Here is a 16217-nt window from a genome sequence, read left to right as displayed (position 1 = left end):
TATAATTCCTCTGTACGTGTGATGTCACCGTACTCCTCCTAAACGGCTCAACCGATTTACGTGCGGTTTTCAAAGAAATATAGATCTTTGCGCTATGCGTGTTCGTAGATATTAACATTTTCAATCTAATGTGTAAAAAAGAAGTAAGGAGCATAAATGTTTTATTCATCGATCTACCAGAGTTGCATTCGAGGAGAATGCATTTACAAAAAAATGGAAAGATGTTGTTGTTGTTTTTGTGTATAACAAAGTTTGGTTTTGAATGTTTACAAACAGAATTTGTTTTTTGTGGATCTCAATCAGATTCTTCCCTTGAATTCCTCATAATTTCTCCCCATTTATTTCTTTTAATTGGATTTTTGGTAACATTAAAATTAAATTAAATTCAATACATTTTTAAAAATCGTATTCTTATATAAGTACAATCCTTTGTTCGTGAGATGACCGGAGTTAGACGTTTGCAAAAAGAATGCCATATTTGGAAAAAAATATTTATTTAATGGTTTGGAATTGAACCATAAACAAGTACCTACATAAATTATATATTTTTTTAATATTGTAAATTTTTAGTTTTGGAATTTAATTACAAAAAAGTACCTACCTAAAGTAGGTACCTACTTATTAATGAAAGGTCTTTTGCCAACGTTCAGGCAGGACAACGTCTGTCGGGTCCGCTAGTAAAGTATAAATTATGAAATATGACTCCTTTGTAATGAAATTATGTCATAAAATTGATTTTTATTTTATTTCAAAGCACTTAACTCGAATTACTATGTTGGTAGTAAGTACTTATTTTCCCTTTGAATCTTATACCAAGTAATTCTTTCCTTAATCGAAAACCTCACCGCACGCCCCCTGGTATAGTGTATACTGACAAAGGACAGAGTTGTTCTACAATATATCTACACAAAGAACACAGGGTATAAGAACCTCTGTGATGAAATATATTTTGCTTAGAAAAAGATACACACTGTACTCACATACTACGTTTTTTCCTCCTTGAGTAAGCTCGCAGATTACAGATATTATTTGAAGCTTCTCTATTTAGAAAATATCATTTCGAACATTATTTCCTAAGGACCATTTTTTTTTATGGTATACAGTTGAAATATGCCACCAGTTCTTTCATCCGCCCGTTAATAAATGTTATTGGCGCTCCGCTCGGTGCATGCGTCAATTTTTGGCACTATTCATTTTTAGAAGAAAATGAAGCGGACGGTGGCAGTCACGCGACGGTGCAACATTTTTGTTGCAATATTATTGCGTATATGTGAAGAAATGTCATCTTTTTTTTCAGAAAATATATATATGAATGTTTCCCATTACCCAAAAGAAAAAACAATTTTGATGTACATAATGGGAAGTGAAGTCTTAAAATATTGGGTTTATTTTATTTTTAATTAGTAAATATTTTCAGTATGAAATATATACTACAAAAAAATATACGGTTTTCTCAATCAATAATTATTTTATTATAATTATTATTTTTAATATTTTATTTTTTTAACTTTTAGGTGTATTTTTTTTATTTTGATACAATACATACATTTAAATAATGGACAATATACCTACATATTTCGCGAATATATTCAACATCATTATTCCCTTTCCGCACCTAATGATGCATAGGGCACTGCATTAGTACACCAATTGCAGCGTATCTTGATCACTTCTGTTACATGAAGGTAAGATGATCAGTCTCACGCTTCAGGTGCCAATCTAGGGACTGTGAAATATTATAGTGTAAAAACACTCTTTTAAATAGGTATTTCATATCAACCATGTCAGGAATCGAATCTGAGACCTCTTGCTTGGTAGGCAAACGCGGAGACCATTAAACCACGAGGCTGACTAATATTAAATATTTATTTACCAACTTGTGAAATATTCTAGTGTAAAAACACTCTTTTAAACAGGTATTTCATAGCAACCATGTCGGGAATCGAATCTGAGACTTCTTGCATGGTAGGCAAACAACGCGCTGACCAATACACCACGAGGCCGACTAAAACGGCGAAGTTATTAATTGTTGTTTTTGTTTATTTGGTGGATTATTGGTAATAATTATTTAAATTAAAAATAAGTAGGTATCCCGTCATCTGTTGTCAGTAGGTGAAGCGGAGAGATGTATTTACACAAAACCTTAGAAAAAGAAACAGTGGATATACTTTATTACTTATATGCATGTATGAACATGCAGGCAAAAATTCTTTAAAAATGTATGGCTTACCTATAAAAAAGTCGCCCTTTGCCACTGGTATATAATATACAATCATACAGTTTCGCAATATGCATACGGTAACTTTTTTACCGTCTGGACACGGATGGAAAAAATAAGATCGGAGCCATAAAATAAATTTGTAAACTATATTTTGCATTTTAAAAGACCAGTTACATCGAAAAAAATAATCAAGATCAAATAATTGCTTGTTCGTTTTCTATAATGCGAAAAACGGCTGCATAAGTGATTTTTTTGTCACTCAGCCCGTGTTTATTTATTTTATTTTAACACTTTATATACATATACAGTTTATATACATATACATACAAGAGCGGGCATATTGCCTTAAGGATATTTCTTCCTACCTACCCAAACCGTTTAGTTTGAGAAAATTACAAGTACATGGATGTATTGAGTTTTACAATTTTAGGCAAAAATTTAAAACACAGATTCTGAAAATAAAAATACATGAAAAATTAACACTATACTATGAAGAGAGGAAAGGGGATGGGAAGGAAAGAAGAAGGATATGGAACAATTCAAATATTTAGATAGTGACATTTCAATATTGACTTAAATGTAAATAAAGAAGGGGCGTCTCTAACATTAGTAGGTAGATTATTCCACAATCGAGCAGCTACTACTGTGAAAGAGGAGGCAAGAAAATTGAAGCGATGAAAGAGTATTAAAGGGGTTCTCTCGTCACTAGAACGAAGAGATAGTCCGTGTTGTGATAGAGGTTGGAAGAGCTCTCTCAGATAAACAGGCGAAGTGGGATTATTTTAAATATTGCGAAGAAGTGTTAGAATGTGAATGTTTCTTCTATGCCTGATACTGAGCCAGTGTAGTTGCGTGCGATATTCGGTTATGTGATCGAATTAGCGAACATCAAATCGTATACAAACATTCTGCAATCGTTCTAACTTATCAAGTAATTCAGAGTTAGCATCTGGATAACATACATCCGCATGGTCAAGAAGTGGAAGAAGTAAGCTCCGGACTAATGTTTGCTTAACATCAATTGCCAAGATATTCTGTAACCTTTTAAGTGAGTGCAAACTGCTATAAAGTTTACGACTAACTTCGTCAACCCGATCGTGCCACCCTAAATGCTTATGAATGATAATACCTACGTGTTGACGATAAAGTAACAATGATTTCATAATAATCATCATCTCCTTCCGCACCCATGGGGCACTGAATTGGTACTCCAATTGCAGCACATTTTGATCATCTGTTACATGATCTGTTTTATCGGCTTCGGGGTGTAATGGTCAGCGTGTTTGTCTAAAATGATCAAGAAACGCCGCGATTAGTGTACCGTTATTGGTGTAGTGATGGTGAAAGGGAAAAATGAGATGTTACATAAAGGACAGGTGATCACGTGATCAGTCTTACGCTTCAGCTGCCAGTCCAGAAACAATGAAATATAGCAGTTTAAAACGTCTTCCAAATCAGTATTTCACGTCCACCCTGCCAGGAATCAAACCCAGGACCTCAAGAATGGTAAGCGAACACGTCAAGCACTATACAGCGAGGTGGACTTATCTCCACTCGATTTCTTTGTCTAAGATTTATTTCAAGAGCGGCCATCGAACCAAAAGCACTCGTCCAGGGTTCTGGTTTTATTTCACAAACAGAACTGTATTCTTCATCCGCCTGGAGACCGAGAGTAATAATTATTAGTGAAACCTAGGTAAAAGTACCTACGTTTGCATACATCGAGCATTTTCACCTAATTATTTTAGCTCAAATATTTAAAAAATACCAAAGATTTTTTTTGGGCAACATTTTTTTCCCTTGTGTTTGTATTTAAATGTTTGCCGCTAGGCATAGTTTGACTTTTATAAAAAATAATATTTAAATTTTAATATTAATTGTTTTAAGCTTCGTTAATCACTCATGAACAATTATTTACCAATGAAAAGTTAAATAATTATTTTTACCTTTTTTTTTTACTAAATCATACAGTCTATAGTGCCATAATCCAGGGAGAAAATTTGGGAATACGTTTGTAAAAGTAAGGCGCGTTTCCTATTTTTTTCGGATTTTTTAGCATAGTCTTTTAAGAGTTCAATATGTAAATTTAATATATTGCACCCGATCTACTTAGTGTCCATGATTATATATTTTTTTCTCCGTTTCCGTAATGTTATCGTTTTCAATGCCGTTATGTCATTTCAATAAATATTTGTTTTGTCAATATTTACGTAAAAAAGTTTGTAAACAAGGCTGGATTTTACTCCAAACGGAGTTATCAAGATTGATATTTATTGCAACAGAGATGGAAAACATTTTAAATATGGAAGTTATTATGGGCATTTACAGGGCTTATGACATGTGATTGACTGGTTTGTGTGGCCACTTAACGCATAGTAAAACATTCACCATTCTGCCTATGTACTCTGAGGAGTAAAATCCAGCCTTGTCTATAAAAAAATGGAAATAAGTATGTTAAAATAATGTTGATTATAATATTATTAGGTTGGCAAGAAAGTAATTTCATTTTTATCGTGTGAAATAAAACTGTGTTATTTTGTACAAAGAATAAGCTAATTACTCGTAATTAAATATTTTCCATTTTGTTCAATGACCTAATGACATTTTCTTGAAACTTCATAATTTCGCGCTCATACATAGAACTCGAGTCGTCATCAGCGAAAAACTGAACCTAGTGCGATTTCAGATCATCATTATTGGTGCAAGTTATGCAAACCATGGAATAAATGGTAATCAGGTGGGCGCGTCAAGTCAGGGTTGAATGGGGAATATATGGACTATGAGTTCTATGAGCGCGAAATTATAACGTTGGACGAAAAATGGCAAAAAGTCATCGAACAAAATCGAACATATGTAATTGATTAGTTTATTCTTTGTATAAAACACCCAATAAATACGCACAAAACATCAACCTCGTGTTTTCTATCAATTTCCAATTAGGGTTGGGGCTGCAACCAACCACCACCTGTTTTTTACACACTTTAATATTATCCAGGCAATTACTTATTGTTTTGTTTATTTATTTATTTTTATTTGGGAAAAAAAACAACAGTTTTTACATATATTGTATTTAGGCAAGTTTGTTTTTTATTTAATATTTATAGTAATAATAATGAAAACAGTGTAATTTTAATGCACAGAACAAATTAAATTGCAGAAAAAATATATACGCAATTATCGATAAACAATAATGATATAAGATTCTTATACAACAACTGTTGTTTTTTTTTAAATAAATAAATAAAGATGGAACATTAGGTTAAAATTAAAAATAAAAAAAATTAATCGACATCCCGTAGATTATAAATGTATACAGAAAATAAGAATATATATAAACGAAAATTGTGAAAAAAAAACACTCAATATAAATTTTCCACAGTGGTGTTAGCTATTGAGTAAATTATCGGTATCAAAATAAAAGCAATTTAACAATTAATTATTTTATTGAACATTGATATGATAATTTATTTTTACTTAATATGGTCGATAGGGGAAGAGAGGGGGGAAGCTTCATCCCCATCATAGATTAAAGATATCGTCGTCGTTGTGCCGGAAACTAACATTTTTTTTAAATTAAGGAGATAAAATTCAAACAATGTACCTTTTGAAGATGGATTTTTTAAACACATTGTTTGATTGATAAAAAGGTTTTTTTTTGTACAAAGTAAACGTCGTTTTGCGCCGGTTCGATTTACGCCGATTTAAAATTACGCCGGTTGGTGCCGGCGTGGGATTCCCCGGTTCAGCCGACACCAGACGACAGTAGGCGCCGCAATTCTAATTTGAAAAAAATGCAGTCAGGATGCCGATAGTAAATCACATTTATTTGGAGGATAGTGATTTTGTAATAGTTTGAAAACGAAAGCGAAAATTTGGTATTACTGTAGCTTAATTACTAGTAATAGTTCTACATTATCTCTGGCTTAATTATCGTATTTTTGGACTGGATTGCATTTTTTAGATTGACTAACAATATCAAGAGTTTACCTAACCGCGGTTAACAGAAGAACACGTCTAATGATGGCTTGGTAGTACCAAAAGTATGTAATAAGTATGGAAATAGAACTCTCAAATATTTAGTACCTAGAATTTTTAATTTATTACCAAAAGAACTTAAATTTAACTCGCATTGTAACAAGAGCAAAATAAGAGAGTGGTTACTCGATCAAGAGTTTACATACATTACATATGAATAGTAGCTTAGGTGTAAATATTTTAATTTTTCATATATTTTCTTGTATTTAAAATATAAATTTATATATTTTTATTTGTATAAACATGTTTATTCTGATCTTTCCGGCTGTTAATTTTTATCTGTTATTCATTGTTTTTATAAATGTAAATAATATTATTAAGTTGGTATAAATATAATCTTCACCAACAAGCTACAGAAAGTGGCTTGGTGGGATTTTAGTTTTAGTAAAAATAAAACAAGTGAATTTTTTTTTAAATTGTAAAAATGTATAATTATACTATTAAAATTTAAAAAAACAATTTTAATCAAAAAATAGGAAATGATCAACTGTATACTTTCGGTCGGGTATAGTGGATCACCAATAAATCAACAGTGGCTCATTCTAGTACACGGCTACACGGTATATAAACATGACATAAACATGACATTGTACTTCTGACCTTAGCAAACATATGGATAGCATAAGAAATACTTCTAATGGCTTAAGCATACAGTGGATCATGATTCACTGTGTACTACGATATTTGATCTACTGTACCCTAAGTGGCTATTTTGATTTTCTAGTCAAACAAACACAAATTACTTATAAATTTTATATTTTAAGCACTAACTTTATGGTTTTTCATTATAATAAAGTAAATAAAACAACTGTGTTTTTATCCAATTTTTTTTTCCGATCGGTTTTAAAGCAAACAAGCTTCTTCGTCAAAGTTTACGTAACTAATGAATTATTTCCTATATTTTTTTATCCTTGTTTACTAAATACTATACGGGGAGCTAATAAATCTAGTATTTTTTTTCCTAAACGGGTGGTAATTTAAGATGCATATTTTTGAAACTAGACGGGAGTGGACAAAAAGAAATATTGTTTATTTGGTAATTAATTATTTTTTCTTATTATGAATCGCTTTTTTAACTTCTAAGATTTCCAAGTTGTCTAATTTTAATATTTTATTTTCAACATGAAGTTCTTTTAATGCAGTGTCTTTATTAAAATTATGATTATTTTCTATCGGGTGGTTGGCAAATTCAGAAAAATTATTATTATTTAGGCACATTTATTTTCTGTCAAAATCTTATAGCTACCGCACTAAACCATCATCATAATTATATATAATCTGCCACTAATAACCGCATCCAGTCATATAATACACATGTTATAGTTATAATCTACCGCTTTTCAGCAATATAAAACTACCCTTTTCGTGGGCGTAGACAGTGAAAGCACTCCCTTCGCATACCTGAAAACCGTTTCAAAGACCGTGGGTCTTCCTGTCAGTTTCGCTCATTATCAATGGGTTTTTGACAATAAATGAGCTATTCTTTAAAATTTTCAATTTCATAAGCGGCAAATTCAATTAAATTCAACTCTATTTTTAATTTAATTTACTCTACTACTTTGACTCTGAGTTTGGCAAACTATATAGAGTTTATGGAGGGCTTAGGTCATTTTTCCTCATGACCATATTGCAAACACGAATGATGGCAAAAATTGTGTTTACTTGCAATAAATTCCATTACAAGTTTTATTTCCACTGTGGTACTTTTTATTATTTTATAAAGTAAGTAATATCAATTTAGATTATTATCATTATGAAAAATTACTTAACTCTGGCATCTTTCATACGAGTCACCAAAAGATTGATTCCATAATCATGCCAATTAACACCACTTAATTCGATGTTAACTTTACTTCAATCACAGTGACGGTCCTGTCTTGGATGTGGACAAAGGGATATGACAATAGTTATGATGGTGAATTATTATGATATTATCGGGAATCAAACCCAGATACCCTTATACGTGAGGCAAGTTTTTTAGCCACTACAGCTCAGGGGCAGTTTTAACTTATTATTACTGGTTGAATTTTCGGAGCTGGTATTGGCAGCGAGTAAAATTAAAAAGCGTTACTGATAAACTTGTCTTTATTTTCTTTTTATGATTTGTTCACTATGATACTATACATTCAAAAAATGATATTCACAGACATTTGAGCAACTAAATAAATGTATAAGTATCAACACCACAAATTACAAGAAACTATATATGTACATAATTTCATAAATCAATATTTTAAGCAAATGCTATGTGTATTGTCTTTTAGTATTGAGAGTTTATAAAATCTCTTCATTAAATATTATCTAAACAGTCACTGATTAAACAAACAAAAAAATGTGCATGTAAGATTTATTTTTATAGACCACTAATAATTTTAATACTGTTATTAACTAATCAAAATAATTTCTAACAATACTAGGTGGTACATTTGAGCAAAAAGGAAATTACGACATTTAATTTCATTTCTTTAATCTTATCAAACATCTTGTGTAATAAATAAAAATACATAATGACAAAATCTGTATCTACTCATCAATACCATGTTCAAAAGTTTAAATAAGTATTGCCGTGTTTCGTTAGAAAAGTATAATAAAATAGTATAATGTAAAAATTATAAAATATTGAGTAGGCAGGTAGATACTATGTACTTGCTTTAAAAGAAATGCTTCAATTCGTTTTTAGGTTATAATCATATGTTTGCAAAATAATTTATATAAATTATTAATAATGTATGTATAAATTATGTATAATTTCAATTATGTATTTATATTTCATGTGACTATTTGAATTATGAATTAGGTTTGGAAGATTTTTATTTACAAAAAAACAAATATTCAGTTTATTATTTACATTACCATTAAGTACTAATGTTATAATTTTTATATGTTTATGAAATGAAATAAATATGAGAAAACACCTATACCAAATAATGAAAACTTAATAAATATTCACATTATTATAATATGTATAATAAAACAATGAATATAAAGGCACTATTCCAACATATCGTCGCCTTAATTTGAATACAATATAAGTCATTAAATTAATGATAACTTTACAGGAGACAATAAAAACTTTATAAATCCGTGATTTTGTACAAAACATTAGTGTTTTTTTTACCAAATATTTTGTTTGTCATTTATGCATGATTTTTAACTGTTTTATCCAAACTACTGTACTGCTCTCATAAGCATAAAGGCGGGTTTTTGACAAAAATCACAAAATGAATTAAATATTGAGGCTATACTGACAGAATGCATCAAGTCAACAGTCTTCGTGTATTTAAAATATTTTTTAATGTAAGTGCAAGATGTTTATTTCAGATTTTATGCTATGCCTATAACAAAGATTACTCTTTCAAAGCTTTAAAAAAAATTAAAATAGAAGAAAATTGTGGGAGAAATAATGCAATGAAAGAATAAAAAAGCTTTAAATGCGATTATCTCGGAACTTGTTTTAATGACTAAATGCATTCTGTCAGTAAAGCCTCGATATGATGTAATGTTCTATAAGAAATTACGAACCATTTAATATAAAGCAAAAAGCAGTAACAAAAACATTTCAGTATGATAACTGATATGATGTTTTTTTTAAGCAATAACACAGTATCTAGAGATTCGTAAGCAAAAACACAGTGTAGATATGACACATACAGGTTTTACGCATAGAAACAATTGACATACTCTGTTTTTACTTAGGATTATTTACAGTTTTTTTTTATTCGCATAAAGTTGATAAATATTTAAGTCTCATACCTCAAAATATGACTTTTGAAAATAACTGCCATTTTGATTATGAGGGTAGTGTAGTACTGACCGTCTTCTATATATAAGTCTTCATCTTTAACAATTTCTTTGTTTAAATTCTGATAGGTGTGTGCTATATTGTACAGCAAAATGATTACGTCGTATTCGAATTAAGACCAAGATAGGCGTTTGTTGAATTACCTTACACTTCTAATTTAAAATCTGAGCTGCCAAGAAATCACAAAAGGCAGTCTTATTTTGGACGAATTATAATCAATGCTTATTGTATTGAATGAATGTGTTCTGTATTTGTGCATTTAAATATTATCTGTGCAAATTTAAATAAAATCTAAAAGCTTTTTTATCACTACAACTAAAACACTAACATGTAAATTAAGAAACATTTTATATATAAATACCAAAATTATTTGAGCAAATTGAGGTAACAGTTTGTATGTTCTTTGGAGAGAATATTATGTATTATAAAACATAATTATTTTGCAGGAAAGGAAAAGTATTAAATAATGTTAATATGTATGTATGATCTTTGTTCAAAATAATTAAAATAGTCAATCGTAATGTTATTTTATACATTTTAATATATCATTCAAAAATGTATTTGCAAGCGAGCTTAATTTGATGGTCTTGCCTTATATAGTAAACTTGTTAAATTCCAAAAAGAAGAGTTAATTCTTCAATTAGTTGCCAGTCTTTTTCAAAAATTCATTTAAATTAAAATAATTAATAAAAAGTTTCTTCGAGTGGTTAAAATTGTATAACAAGATCACATGTTAGCGGTAAAATACCCTGTTTTAAATCAATGCCAGTAAAGACATTTATGCATAGTATATATATATACAATATATCAAAACACTATCAGAGCCGGACCTAGCATAGGTTCAGTTGGCGCAAAGAACCAAACACTTGCTTACAAGGAAGGGGAGAATAATATGCTCGCATTCATTTACAGACGTGTACATTCGCGTCCCTTTTCAGTAAGTGACAGGGCACTGAATACTGGTAAAACACTGCTGTTGTAAGATAAATAGCATTCATTTGAATTGGTTTACTTTTTACAGCAATAGTAGGAAATTAAAACACAAACAAAATATAAGTAAGATTTTTCCTTTACAACATATGTAAACAATAATATTGAAACTGATTTCAACTGGTTTTTTCAATAAAACTGATCATGTTTATATTAGAAAAACTCACTGAAAGACACCCAGAGGATTTTGTGAATTTAATATGTTTATTGAACTAATTGCAGCGGCATACTTTTTGGCAATTGTATATTTAAAAAATATGATTTACAAGATTGGAAAATATTAAATACAATTGAGAATCAAGCTGAAAAAGATTGGGATATTGTTTCAAGTTCCACCATAGACAGCATTACTATTAAACCTCTGATTCATTTTGCCATTCTGTATGTAAAATAAATTTTGACTCTAATAAAACAATAAATATTATCAATACATTTTAATGCTAAAAATATTTGGGTTATCGATTAAGTTATTATTTTGAAAACATTATGCACTGCCCGAAGACAAACCGCTGCATGTTAAAGCTGTGGATTTATGTATCGGGCATTTGACACTGATTACATTCCTCCATATCCTCTTTGAACTCTTCAATTTGCAGCGTCATCTCGAAGAAGTTGTACTTCTCATGCACCAGTCTTGTAGCATCTTGTAGAACTAATTGCGGCTCAGTACCGCTTCCTAATATGAAAAAAATAAATATCTGCATTTTAGTAAGAGGAAACATCTTTAAATGATTGAACTACATACTTATTAGGTATTTGGTGTAAAATCACTAAAACAATTTTAATATGCCGGCCGGCTTCGGAACTTGACTGTTTCTTTAGCAAGGCTTAAAAATAAACACTATCGTTGCCATACAGGCAAAAGTCACTAACCAAAGATTGCTTTTGAGTTGCTAATGTAGAAACAGCTAGATTGGTATATTTCAGTTACTTCTACAGCATTATGTCTTAAGGTTTACTGCTGTGGGGGAAGTGGTGTAGATATTGATTTAGTTTTTAAGCTGCATAAGAGAGTTGTTCGAGCAATTTACAATACGAGTCCCCGAAAATTGCTTAAAGATAAGTTTTAAAAAAACAATATATTGACAGTCACATGTCAATATATTTATGAAAACTTGATGTATGTACATAAAAATATTGTTGATTTTAGGAGAAACAGTGATTTCCATAGGTTCAACACTAGAAATAAAGATATACTAGACTGCAAAAAGTTTTAAATTTTTTTGCCTCAAACAGCATACGATTTTACAATAAGGTTTAAAAATTTTGTCAAGCGCAGGCTATTTGGAAAGAGCTACTATAGAGTTGAAGATTATTTCCAGGACAAGACAGCTTAGCATTACATTCGTGATTATTGATTTTAGTTTTTTTGTGGAAATTGTGATCTTGATTCAAAATTATTGGTTTGATAGCTTTAATTTACCAATTATTGATTTATATTTTATATTTATAATTTCATTGACGTTATAAGAGATTCGATGAATCATATGTAATGAATAATATAATAATAATGATATGCCATTTAAAGCGTAAAATTATGTTCTTTAAAAGGGAAAAGTTACGTAAATTGAAATTATTTGTAAAAAAGAGTGGTGTTACTTTCAATAAAATCTCAACGATCATAAATTACTAAAGGCAGATAGAATTTATTGACAGTTTAGGCAGATTTTTATCATTTTTTAAGTATGAATTTTTTTTTTAAATTTTGTTTTTGTTTCAGTATTTACATAATAAAACAATAAACATTTAAAAATATTTTTTTTATGTAAGACATATTTTTAACCACAACATTTAATAATTATTTGTAATATTTCCTTCCTGTCACTAACTCTTTAAGGTTGCATTGTTCAAATTATTAACAAGCAAAAGTCACTAAACCAAATTTTAGCCAACTTCCAGATATATGACAATATATCTGAAAGAAAAAGTTACCAATAGAATTTATAAAAAAGACTTGAAGAAATTGTGTTGTATACATAAAACTTCAAAAACACAAACATCCAATATTTCTTAGTCCTTCACACTTTCCAATTGCGATTTCTCAAAATGGTGTTTTTTTGGGTAAGTGACTTTTGCCTGAACGGCGACAATAAGAAAGATTGAAATAAAAGCCTATTATTTATTTTTTATTTGTTACATTCTAGTTACTCAAAATATTTTATTTTCCAATTACCTGCCTCACTAGGTAAGGTGTTTAACACACAAGCGACTCTAAGAGCCACAATGTTTTGAGTTTGTCCAAATTTTTTAGACAAGGACTGGATTCAATCCCTGGGGAGCTGTTTATATTAACATATTACAACAGAGATGAAGAACATTTAAGAAAAGGTAATATAGAAGTCTAGGCATCTTACAGGTAATCTCACCCGCATAAATAAAGGTTTCAGCTCTTTAACTTCACAAACATCAACAGATGAAAGAATTGAAGGAATATAGATGTTCAAATATAGGCAGAATGGTGAATGTTACACAGTGTGTAAAGTGGCCACTTAAACCAGCCATTGACAGGTCATAAGCCCTGTAGATGCCTAGACTTCTAAGAGCCACTTCGTTGGGTTGAGTGCGGCTCCCAATGCCTTTTGATAGTAAAAATTAAAATATACTTTCCTTATTATACATATATTTTTGCGAGTTTTCTTTTCTAAATGTTGTAAGGATATTTTTTTTAATAATTCTGTACGTGTACACGGTTTTAAAAATAAAAATAGGTACGTTTTGGTAATGTTTGTGTAATCACCCAGAGTAATCTGTCGGTGGAAAACTCAGATATATTATGTACCACCTAGTGATAAACAAACTTTTTATCGTATTTTATTTTCATTAAATAAATGTTGAACTAATACTGCCTTGCTTGCCAAGCTCCCAAAACAATAGTCGTGTTCAATGGTTCCCATTTTGTGGGTCCCTGCAGTACCAGAGCCCTCCTGATTTAACTTTAATCTTTCAATAATAAATCTCTACAGAGAAGCAACACCTTTAATTACAATTTGGTCCTTCGTATTTGAACCAGTGACCAGTTTTGATAAATATCTCAACCGAATGAAGGAATTATTATTGGGAAATGTGGAAATTTAGTCATTTACAGGGCTTATGACTTGGGCTTTCATTCGAGACTTGAGAATCTTCAAAATTCCAGAGTCTCGAGACATTTTCAATATCGAGATTTTAAACAGTCTTTAGTGGGTAGAGAATGCGTTGCTAGCACGTAATTTACGTACTAATTAAAACATAACGATGAAAATATAAAATTATATTATGTAATAATAAAAATTAAGGTAGAATTTCACAATCTCAGTGGTAGCGAAGGCAACAATGAGAATCCAAAGCAAAAAGCACACTTGCCAGATCAAAACTGCCATTTTTAATTTGACTGTAATGTTATTTTAGGTAGTTTATTGTGATCTATGTTTGGTGATATAGAGATAGCTGTTTGGTATGTTTGTATTCATTAAAATAAAAAGTTTCATCAAAAATATGCTATGTGATTATTTACTATATGCACTATTTTTATATATGAATTACCGTTAGTATCGAACAGTCTCGATGTCTCGAAAAGTCTCGAAATTTCGAGACTCGGTCCCCGAGTCTCATCTTAGTCTCGAGACTCAAATTTGTGTCGAGACTGGAAGCCCTACTTATAACCTGTCATGGCACTGCGTAGCATTCATCATTCTGCCTAATGTAAAGGTTGAGACATCTACCAAAAAGTTATTTTCTACGTCTCCGTTGAGATATTGGTTCATCAACTGAAACCCTGTATCAGTCTTGAAACATTTGGACACCCTCAAAATATTGAAAATTTTATTTTTTATTTATTTATTTATTTATTACATTATACATACATTTGTTAAGGACAGAGACACAGTTTATAGCGACACAATCAGGAACGACCCATGTCTGTGAACTTACTCTGACTCCCTAGAAAATCCGTGTTGAGTCGGGGCCCTTGTAATACATTCATAACCATACATTCACACACATATATACATATATATTCGCACATACATATTTACATTATATTTTATACATATATATTAAGTTTAAGTTTATACACATCATTGATACTTAAATAGTAACTTACTGATGGCCAAATGAGCCGCTAGAGCAGTCTTGTCGAGGGAGAGTGCCCACATTCTCAAGTTATGCACGCGGACCACCCCCGGTAGGCTGAGGAACGTGTTGCACACTTCCTGAAAGGTACGTTGGAAAAATAATATGAAACAACGGCGACAGAACTGTAAAAGATATACATATATGCTTTGAATACCAGTAAAATAGTAACAAAGACGGTATTATAATCACAATAAGTAAAAGTGTGATAAAATTATTTTCACTGACTAAAATTTATTAAAATCGCTCTTTCATGACATTGGTCGTAGGGAGTCAGAAAAGTTAATGTATGCCACGGATTGGAGATTCTTACTGGATGTCGAAAATAAAATATAAAAATAAGGAATAATGAAAAAATATACATAATAAGTTAAGTTAAGTTAAGTTAATAAGTTTCGCATAAATAAATTTTCTATGTTTTTATGAATGTATGTATGTGTATGCGCATGGGGTGTAATATGTGTGTGTGTATATATGTGCATATATGTGTATGTGTGTATGAATATGTATCAAAATGTGTATGCAAATAAGTTTATATTTTATTTGTCTGTGTTCTCTATTAATTTGATAACTATTATCATTTATTAGAATGTAATTGCCTAGCTTGGAACGGGGTATGTACCCTTGTTAGCTGGGCATAGTGAACGTAAAATTGTATTTTGATAAAAGGTGTAAATAAATAAATAAAAATAATTGTTTGCCTGAACTCTTAAAAGGCTGTGCTACAAAATTATTTTATAAACGGTGATGTAACATCATGTTACCTCAAGTAAAAGACAGAATATTTTGAAGATCAGACATTTGAAAAAAAAATCACAGAGACATACTGTTTAATAGTTCCTTTTCCATAATTTATGAAAACTATAGTGTAATTTATGCCTCCTATATCAAAATAATAAATACGTCGGTCATATAACTAGCGTGCACTTCCGCTTACTGCCAATAACCGAGTGATTTTTCTTAATTTCTTCTTTTGTTTTTTTCTCTTTCACAATAACACCGGCCACAGAACATCATCTCTGTCTTTTATTCTGCGCTTTTTCTTACTTTCTTATACAT

The 16217-nt window shown here is 30.4% G+C and overlaps 1 protein-coding gene across 1 annotated transcript; it reads right to left on the bottom strand.

Moving 5' to 3' along the window:
• Window positions 1-7365: 7365 nt before the first annotated feature.
• LOC148276827 (proton-coupled zinc antiporter SLC30A2-like) lies at window positions 7366-15238 on the bottom strand. Its single transcript, XM_088233691.1, has 2 exons — window positions 15130-15238; window positions 7366-11724 (listed from the first exon to the last, which is right to left on the bottom strand). The coding sequence occupies exons 1-2, from the start codon at window positions 15179-15181 to the stop codon at window positions 11579-11581; spliced, it is 198 nt and encodes a 65-aa protein (XP_088089817.1). The 5' UTR covers window positions 15182-15238; the 3' UTR covers window positions 7366-11578.
• Window positions 15239-16217: the final 979 nt, after the last annotated feature.

The sequence above is a fragment of the Micrasema longulum genome, unplaced genomic scaffold (assembly GCF_059751315.1).
Source record: "Micrasema longulum isolate JH-2025_06_02 unplaced genomic scaffold, ASM5975131v1 h1tg001139l, whole genome shotgun sequence".
NCBI lineage: Eukaryota > Metazoa > Arthropoda > Insecta > Trichoptera > Brachycentridae > Micrasema > Micrasema longulum.
Note: the sequence above shows the minus strand (reverse complement) of the source record. Positions and strands in the feature narration are given on the sequence as shown.